General features: G+C 43.2%; 1 protein-coding gene across 3 annotated transcripts; it reads right to left on the minus strand.

Annotated features, from left to right (window-relative positions):
• Nucleotides 1-529: 529 nt before the first annotated feature.
• On the minus strand, nt 530-9,075 carry EIF4A2 (eukaryotic translation initiation factor 4A2). 3 transcript variants are annotated; one of them, XR_002100625.1, is made up of 12 exons: nt 8,993-9,075; nt 8,298-8,343; nt 8,074-8,206; nt 7,634-7,773; nt 6,175-6,343; nt 5,141-5,250; nt 4,473-4,616; nt 3,843-3,980; nt 3,383-3,472; nt 3,063-3,142; nt 2,113-2,218; nt 1,252-1,340 (listed from the first exon to the last, which is right to left on the minus strand). XR_002100625.1 is itself a non-coding variant. In XM_019532791.1 (11 exons), the coding sequence occupies exons 1-11, from the start codon at nt 9,019-9,021 to the stop codon at nt 1,196-1,198; spliced, it is 1,224 nt and encodes a 407-aa protein (XP_019388336.1). In that variant the 5' UTR covers nt 9,022-9,074; the 3' UTR covers nt 530-1,195. The 3 variants fall into 3 exon arrangements, 1 of the variants encoding a protein (XP_019388336.1); XR_002100626.1 differs by having other exon boundaries at nt 1,278-1,340; nt 2,117-2,218; XM_019532791.1 differs by lacking the exon at nt 2,113-2,218 and having other exon boundaries at nt 530-1,340; nt 8,993-9,074.
• Nucleotides 9,076-9,470: the final 395 nt, after the last annotated feature.

Here is a 9,470-nt window from a genome sequence, read left to right on the forward strand (position 1 = left end):
GTGCTAAGAATCTGCATGGGTTTATCTGAAACTACAAGATCAGCCTCCTAAGCTATCAGACACTAGCCCCCTCCTCCCCTCCATCAGCCCCAACTTTAATCCAAAAGGACAAGTTTTATCCAAGTCCCATAGGCAAACCACACTCCAATGGGGTTGAATATTTTTGACAGGTATACTACAAGGCAAGGCCACACCCTCTCCTTCCCCTCCCCCTTACCTCTATTTGCCATGTTAAGAGGCTCTGTGCCACACCTATGACATATTGTGCATGCTGGCCCAAGGTTTTAATAGGATAAGAGAAAACAATATCTTAGTGCAGGGATGGCAAGGTTAAGCTCTGCATCACTAGCACTAGAGCCAGGTACAGCACTGAGGCAAGGGGCAGCAGCAGCCACTATTTGCTGCCAACAGGTTTCTGTATCCCCACTCTGGTGCCAGTCCCAGAAGGCTGCCTTTTGAGAGTCTGGCAATTCATTACCCCCATTAACAGAGAATGTACCACAACAAAAAGACAGCCATTTACAGTTTGAAGTGAATATATAAGTATTTTACTGAACATTCAAACTTCATTAAGACATGTGCAATATGGCAATTTTACTGGGTTTATCCCTAACTAAGACAATAGTATGATTGCTTGCTTGCTGGGGCTTAGCAGTAGGGTCCAGATCACGCTTATCCACCAATTAAATACTTTATTGAATAAATACATACCAAACAAAAAAAAATGCATTTTAAATGCTCTTATAAAAGTTTATAGTTATGTGGAAAGGCCCTTCCAATTCAGTTTAAAATGCAACTACAATAAAGGAAGATATGCTAGCTTAACGTAATTGGCCGATTTTATACAGCACTTATATCTTTTAGTCCATAAGTAAATTATTAAACGATAAAGAACATCTAATACAACCACTTCTACTGAACTAGGAAATAAATTTCTAATAAAGAAAAAATTTACAGACCCCATAACTTTTCCACCCAACCCCAACAGTCTAACCCTAAAGTGGATAAAGCCAGCAGCTTTCCCCACAGGAGCTCACGACAAACAGTCGCTTCGCTCATCAAATCTGTATTTCTGATCCGGTATGAGCATTGAGACGATTCAGTATATCCCCAAAGAAAGAAGCACAATGCACGTTGTGAATCGCCTATTCAGCAACAGCGAGCACTGCATTCCAAAACAATCTCATCCCAGGGACTAAATGAGGTCAGCCACATTCATTGGCATTTCCTCCACCGTAGTATTGTAGAAAGTCTCAATATCCCGAAGAATCCTTTTGTCCTCTTCAGTGACAAAGTTTATAGCCACACCTTTCCTGCCAAAGCGACCACCTCTGCCAATTCTGAAGAAAAGACATATACACAAGAGACATTAAATATAGACATATAGGCAGCTGGGGCTCATAATACTTAAACTGTTAGAGCCACTCATTAACTGCTGTTCGTTTATCTGCCTGGGGCCAGTTTATGCTGCATTTTACAGGACTAGCTGCTAATACAAGTCAAGTTAAAAAAAATTAGCAGTTAGTGCCATCGGTAGGGAAGAAAAGTGTCCAACCTACAGAGAATAGCAGGGCAAAAAGGTTACTGTTTTGACCGTCAACAAAGGTCCCAATGCAACTCCTCTTGGTACTGCGATATTAAGTAGAGAGCTTGTTAATCCAACCCCACTATTTGGATTTTATAAATCCACCCACAACCAAACCCCCAAAGCACGGGCAGAGCTTGATCAGCCTATGAGACAATACACACATTACATCTACTTAAAAAAAACAGCCAAGATTACCATTCCAGATATACTCCCAATTGTATCATGTGACATGGAACAGTAAGCTTCAGAAGTGTGAAAACTATTTAAGAACATACTGTTTTCACAGTGGGAAAACTTAGGCTTTTTGGCAGGGAAACCCAACCTAATTGCCACTTTTACAACACCATTTTAAAGTCACATCAATTAACCACCACACATTGGTTTTTTCTTAGCCAAACTGGCCAACAGTTCTGCCATCCTCCATGGAAATTAGCCAATGAAGCACCTAACAAAGAGCTACAATACAAGAAAATGACTCGATACAGAAAGACTTGGTGAATAATCATGACAAAAAATATAAATACCAACTCGCTCTTTATTCAAACTGTGCCGCTTACGAATCCACGTCCTAAATTAGGTCAACGCCGTTTCTGAGCACCATCTTGTGTCATCAACTGCTGCTATCGACTCCTGTATTTTTTTACATCAAGTAACAAAGCACAATTTACTTAAATTTAAGGACAGTCACTAGGAAGGGGTTAACTAATTTCAGGGAAACAACACTCAAATTGCTACCCGAACAAAACAGGTCAGAGTAAAGAATCCCACTGTAAAAAAAGAACCACCAAGAATATAAAAATCAAGGCACAGACTGTCAGCACAATTCAACCTCTTCACTTGCAGAGCAGGAATTACTTTCACTTAAGTTGCTCATGTGAAAAGCTAGTAGCTAAGCTGCAACAAATAAACTTTGGGATGATTAGCTGTGGCCTAAGGAGGTGAGATCTAGCAGACAAATTTTCCAATTGCAGAATCTGATACTGTACACATTAAACTACGATTGGCATCAGATTCATACACACACCAGAAAACAGTAGTTCAGCAGCAGATAGTGGATGACATCTGCCATCTTACATTAACCTTCACTAAAAACTAAGCAGCTTTTGGTAGTAAGCCTGAATTGGCAGATGACTAGACTGGCTAACATTATACTAGACAGACATCTTAAGTTTTCCCACTGCTTTGTTTCATTGACTAACCAAGAAGCTCTGCCCCTCCCCCATTCCAGAACCATGTTACAGAACAATTGTAGGAAGACTGTACAAAGTAAAGTGTTTAGTACTATTCATATCTAGGCTCTCTGCTTTATGGTGGGTCTGCATAAAATTCATTCTTTTCTAGTTTAAGCAAACTAGAAGGAAAATCCATATCTGTTTTTACTAAGCATGCAGAGAAGTTCTGTAAGGAAACATTTCATTTGAGATGCAATAAGAGAAACAATAAGTAAGTTTTAGTTGCACAGTGATGCACTAACCTGTGAATGTAGTTTTCACGATTGGTCGGCAGGTCATAATTTATAACCAAGGAAACTTGCTGCACATCAATGCCACGAGCCTGGAAGTCAGTGCAAATTAATACAAGCCATTCATTTTAGTTTGAAGGTTTACTTTGTTGACTACATTATAGTGATGGATTACAACCATGTAGTCCATAGTGGAGTGCAGTCTTTGCTTTTCCAAGAGCTCAAGTAGTTAAGGTCACATTAACCTTCACTGATTAAGAAGCTTTTGGTAGTAAACCTGAATTGGCCATTTGAGGTGCAATTTTTTCTTTTTAAAAGTAGCAAATATTTACCAACAAGTCAGTAGTGATCAAGACACGACTTGACCCCGATCTAAACTCTCTCATGATAACATCACGTTCCTTCTGGTCCATGTCGCCATGCTGTAGAAATTACAGGTAAGAAGCGTTACCAGGCACAGGTAAGAGATTATTGGCACTTTAGAGGAGAATGTTCATTTTAAAAAGAGTGTATGAGACCAAGCGTCCCTACCTGCTGTGGTGTCAAGGCAGGAAGGGATAGTAGGAAACAGTTTGCTTTGAGCAGGGGGAACGACAATACAGCACTTCACAGCTACATTGTAACTTAACCTGCTTCTCACATTAAATGGAGTACCAGTTTTCATTTCATTTCACTATAAAATTAAATTTACACAAGCAAAAATAATTTCTATTACGCTAGAGAAGCTCAACATTAAATGTCTGTACTGAAGAGCAGTCCTACAAGATCACAACCATCTCAGATGACTCTTACCAGAGCTGAAACTGTGAAGTCCCTTGCATGCATTTTCTCTGTAAGCCAATCCACTTTTCTCCTTGTGTTTAGGAAAATAACAGCCTGTGTAATTGTCAAAGTCTCATACAAGTCACAAAGAGTATCCAGCTTCCATTCCTAAGGTAAATGGGAGGATATTATATTTAGATCTATCGACTGAGGTTAACAAAAACAGAAGTCTAAACATTTGGGGGGGGGGGGCGCAGAAAGGAGGGAGAGAAAGGGGGAAGGGAAACAAGGCAAATCTCAAAGCACCATTAAACAACAAAAGAGAAATAAAATTAAAAAAAATCAGCACATTCCATTGTAGAATGGAGGCAACACAACACAGCTGAAATGAATTGGGCACATAAAAGCCCAAACAAAACACAACTGATACACAAAAATCAGTTATAGCACTGAATCTTAAGACATAGGACACTGGACATTAAGAAAGAGGTCCACCCAAGTCCTTTTCAATTCAGTGTACAATTACTCTTCTTCCTGTGTGTACTCTGCTAGCATTACTACAGGAACCAAAGTAGAGCCCTGGTTCCTGTAATTTTAGCACAGTGCTTGAACAAGAAGGTGAACGTACACTTCCAAACGTACTTATAAAATGGCACCCACCTCTCTTTCAACATTAATGTAGAACTGTTTGATACCCTCAAGGGTCAATTCTTCTTTTTTCACCAGAATACGTATAGGATCTCTCATGAACTTTTTGGTCACTTCCAACACATCCATTGGCATTGTGGCCGATAACAATACAACCTAAGAGTTTGAGACATTCCTTCAATATTGGGAGAAGTCAGAAAGGCAAGCCAAATGAGGAGACACTAAACTATTGCCATATATACTGGCACAGTATGACCTCACAGTGTATTCAGAGCAGGGGTGGGCAGTTATTTTGGGCACTTACCGAGTTTTGGCAAGCCATCAAGGGCCACCTGACAGGCGGTCAGGGGCAGATTAATATTAAAGCCAAAAAACCCCCCAAACTTTAAGGGGTCCCACAGGCCAGACAGAATGGCCTGGCAAGCTGCATCTGGCCTACAGGCCATGTTTTGCCCACCCCCAATTCAGAGACACTCATGTATACATGTAATATAAGTGAACTACCAAATCAGCTTAAAGTCCCATATCATCTGGGGGCACTACTAGTTTGCATCAACAGGAAAGCAAGATGAGGATAATAAGCAGTTTTCATTTGGACAAGAGGAACAGCAATATAGTACATATGTGCACAACTTAATCTGCATCTCAAAAAAAAAAAATTACTTACAATTAATATTTACCTGTATATTTGTGCTTAGCTTTTGAAAAATCTCATAAATTTGATCCTTAAATCCACGGCTCAACATCTCATCTGCTTCATCCAGAACAAACATCTTAATCCATTTAGGTGCTACAAGACAGGGACAGAAGCATTTTACCAAAATTTGTATCACAATGTTTACTGCATGTAACAGTGGATCACTACCCCCCCCCCCAAGTAACCATTACATGAATCTTAATGGTATGGAGAATGTTTAAGCCATTAGCTATTAATCACTCTCTCCCTTCCCAGGTGAGTAATTCTTGCAAAGTTTTCAATTGCTCCTAAAGTTAGATCCTGGGTTGGACTCTACCATGCCTCACCCACCTCTGCCAGCTCAGCAGGTCAGTCTGTGGGGCAAGGAGGGAATGGGGCCCCAGCCAGGTTGCAGGTTGGGTGGTGGGAGGATCAGCGCCTGGGCAGTTGGTCCACTGGGGGCAGGCTCCTGCCACTGCACACACCCTGGGCCCGGGTGGGAGAGGGTCCTTTTGTGTTCCATCCCAATTTGTATGTGGGGCTGAGGTGGATACTGCTATGCCCTGGGCTGACCCTTGCCCCCTGCCCACCCAGCAGCAAAATGCACATGGTATTGTGCTGCTCCCAGGGCAGCTGCATCTGGCTGCCAAGCATAGCAGCAGCATCCACATCTACCCCATACACAGGAGAAGCATGCTCCCCAGGCCTCTGCTAGAATGCTCAAATCTGGCCCCCACCCCCTCCTTCCCCCACAGACTGACCTGCTGAGCTTGCAGCACATGCATGCTCAGCACCCCCAGCCAGGTCTCTGCAAATCAACCAGTTGATCACTATGTAAAATGTATTGTGGAAATTCAGTTTTAAAATACTATTTCTCATGTGTATTACTTTGAATACATTTATTTGGAAAAAAAAAAGTGTGTTCCACACAATGTTTTGCATCATCGAATGATGACGACATCAAAATGTTTACTGCTGCCTATAGGTATTTAGACATCCACTAGTAAATGCATAAACAAGAATAAATTCAGTACTTACAGAGATAGCGTCTGTTTAACATATCAAACACCCGCCCTGGAGTTCCAACTACAATGTGTGGAGCCTCTGCTTGAAGCTTCTGCATTTCATTGCGAACATTTGTGCCACCAATACAAGCATGGCACGTTGCCCCCATGTAATCTCCAAGGGCCAGAATTACCTTTTGGATCTAAAATAAAAGTCCTTTAATTAAAGTTCCTGACAATGACTTCAGTACCAAAATCATTTTAATGTTTGTTATTAAAAAAAAAAAAAAAAAAAACAAAAAACCAAACCAGTATGCTTGCTCAATCTGCCAACTGCGTATCAAGTAGCAGCTAACGTAGCACCAGCTTTTGCTTTGTTAAGAGGTTGGATTTTTTTTTCCCAAGCTGACCCATTTTTCCTTGCCATTAGGCTAGTCAATTGTATGAAGTTACTCCCCATTCAAAGGTCACAATCCAATGCATCAACAAATCATAAGACGACTATGCTGTGTTGTGAATTCGGCTAACTTCCATGTAGGTAATATGAGTGTTGTAAAATGCATGACTACACCCCATACCAGTTTATTAAGCAATTATCAAACCCCCATAGCAACATCAATCATGTGCATACAATAACCCAGGAAAATGCTTATACCCTGCTCCTAATGTAGTTTCACTTTATCGGTGTCCATCTTAATAGTGCAAAACTAAGACTAGTAAATATAAGTTTGATCCAAGACCCAGAAAGCTTAGTATTCCGGTGCCCTCATTTTATGAATTAGTAGGCCAAAGTATTTCTTGGCACTTGGGGTTTGAAGTCCTGTAATGCCCTGCAAACACCTGAGAGAGAAATCTTAACCATCATACTGGGCCTGAGTAAGCAAAAAATATTTCTGCTTCAAGTGAAGAGCCAGTCACACAGCAATCCATTTTGGTTTCAAGTTCAGCATCTATGGTTTTACTTCTCAAATTTAACCTTTAAATGACTGGATTTGTAAGTTCAATATAGCAAGGAGTTTGAAGCAGCTCCATTTCAAGTAAAATAAAGCACTGAGCCTTGTGAGGGTGAAGTAAACATGCAACATAGCATTAGTTGGATAAATACATCACAAACTACAAAAAAAAACGAACCAGTCACGTGCACTGCAGTTTTCATGTTGCACAACTGCACAGAAGTTTGCAAAAAGACTTCTCACTCAAAATCACTATTTTAATATCACATCTTTGAAGAGTGTTTGGGATTTGCTGTAGAGCTATACAGCGCAGCTGTTGCCCACCCCTCTGCCCAGTACCCTTCCAAAGAAATGACATCTGAACTCTTCACATGGGTAGAGAAAAGCTAGTAGAACAGAAAGCACATTTGCTTTCCCATTAAATTTGGTGGCAGATATTCTGGATGATAAAAAGGTACAGACCCCATTACTGTCCCCCACAGTTGTGAAACCTGAAACCTATGCAACACACAAGCAGCTTTTTAACTACACTATCAATACCTGTTGAGCCAGTTCTCTGGTAGGGGCCAATACTAGTGCCTGGGACTCCTTGAGATCAATCTCCAACTGCTGCAGGATGGAAATAGCAAATGTGGCTGTCTTGCCAGTACCTGACTGAGCTTGAGCAATCACATCATACCCTAAAAAGAGTAGGATACATATTTACTGCTCCCACACAAGTTAGATTTTTGAGTTTAACTTTATTCCTTTTGAAATAAGTGATCAGCAAATTAAGAGGTGTCTCCATTTCAGGTCAGTCCCGAAAGATGGTATACCATCATCTCACTTATTCAAATAAGGATAAAATGTCATCATGACCGATTAAAGATAGCTACATATATGCTTAAAAATGATTGTTTAATGACAAACATGACTCCATATCAGGGAGGTAGCTGCATAGACTCTCACATTATCAAGGTGGTAGATACATGCTCACCTACCTTTGATGCATGGAATGATAGCCCTCTGCTGAATAGCAGATGGCTTTTCAAACCCATAAGCATAAATGCCTCTGAGAAGAGACTCTTTTAAATTCATATCATCAAAATTGTCAACAATTTCATTCCAATTGCTCTGCAAAAGAGAAGAAAAAAAGAAGCCACATTACTCTGCTGCCCACATTGCTCCATGCAGGGGTTCGTTTTAATTGGCGTCACGTGCTCACCTCGATGATGCCGTCAGGGTCCATTCCCTCCGGGCCGCCATGGTCTCTGTTGGCAAATGGAAACAGTTAAAAACCCACTATCTTCTCTCACAGAAAGCAGCAGCTAAGCCCTGCCTGCGATCAAGGCAAAGTTAGCAACTCTTCTTTCTGGCAGGTGCTTGGGGGCTTTGCCAAGACACATCTTACTTGCCCCTATTATTTCAAGTCCCTTTCTCACACTGGCTTTGGGGGTATTCACAGTCCCAGCACCATGGCAGAAACAGGAGTCACAGCCTAGTTTATAAGGGGACACGTTTTGCAACACAGGGGCTGCACCTGCCAGGATATGGCCTTGCGGGAGGGGTCGGGGGTGGGAAGCTACCATTGCGCATGGCCAGCACCACCTACAGCAGCAGGAATAGGTTCTCACCCCCCAAGCCGTGAACTCTCGCGAGAGCTCCACCCCCGGAATTGCGCAAATGGGCTCCACCCCGCAGGCTGGAAAGGAACACCCCCCCGGCGGAATGGATTCGCCCTTAGCCGAGCCCGGGAACAGCCGGGACAAACCAACTCGGGGAAGGGAGGAGGAGCCGATTTCTGTCTTGGCGGCCGCGCGCGAGGAGGGTTGTGAAGGGGAGAAATCACCGCTTCAACAAAGGGAGAGGAAAACAAGGGCCTACAGCACAACGGGGGGAGGGAAGAAGAAGGCCGCCTACCTGCCGTAATCCGCGGAGCCGCCGGACATGTTCCACTCCCACCGCCGTCCTCAACTGAAAAGGCAGCGGTGCTGCTGCGCCCGCCTTATATCGCCGTGCCGCGGCCGGAACTCGTTCCAGCGGACGAATACATCCCTCCACCCTGTCCTCAGCCATAAAAAGACCCTTCTCTCCTGTCCCTTCCAGCCTGTCTCCACTGCTCCCGGTCGGGACTGTCTTCCGCAGTCGGGGCAGGGTCTTCTCCGAGGGGCCGATAAAGCTGGTGAGGCTAGAGGCGGGGGAGGTTGGAACTACTTTTTCGCCTCCTCCCTCCCTACACGCGAGGGGGAGCGGAAGGATATTGCAGCAGTTGGAGCGTGAGACTGTCTCGCGGCGGCCTCGGGCCCCGCCCCTGCCCCGCGCGCGGGGTTTCCCGTGGCCCCTGCTGGGGGGGATTTGGAGGAGGAATGCTCCTGTCAAGGGAGGGGGGATGTAGGAG

This window comes from Crocodylus porosus, unplaced genomic scaffold (genome assembly GCF_001723895.1).
Source record: "Crocodylus porosus isolate Cpor-Errol unplaced genomic scaffold, CroPor_comp1, whole genome shotgun sequence".
Classification (NCBI taxonomy): Eukaryota; Metazoa; Chordata; order Crocodylia; family Crocodylidae; genus Crocodylus; species Crocodylus porosus.

Excerpts from the sequence above, each read along its gene's own strand:
- EIF4A2 (XM_019532791.1), bottom strand. The coding sequence starts at position 9,021 with ATGTCCGGCGGCTCCGCGGATTACGGCAG. Across the intron at positions 7,774-8,073 it reads TATCATTCCATGCATCAAAG|GGTATGATGTGATTGCTCAA; the intron begins GTAGGTGAGCAT and ends TACTCTTTTTAG. Across the intron at positions 3,143-3,382 it reads TGATCACTACTGACTTGTTG|GCTCGTGGCATTGATGTGCA; the intron begins GTAAATATTTGC and ends ACTGACTTCCAG.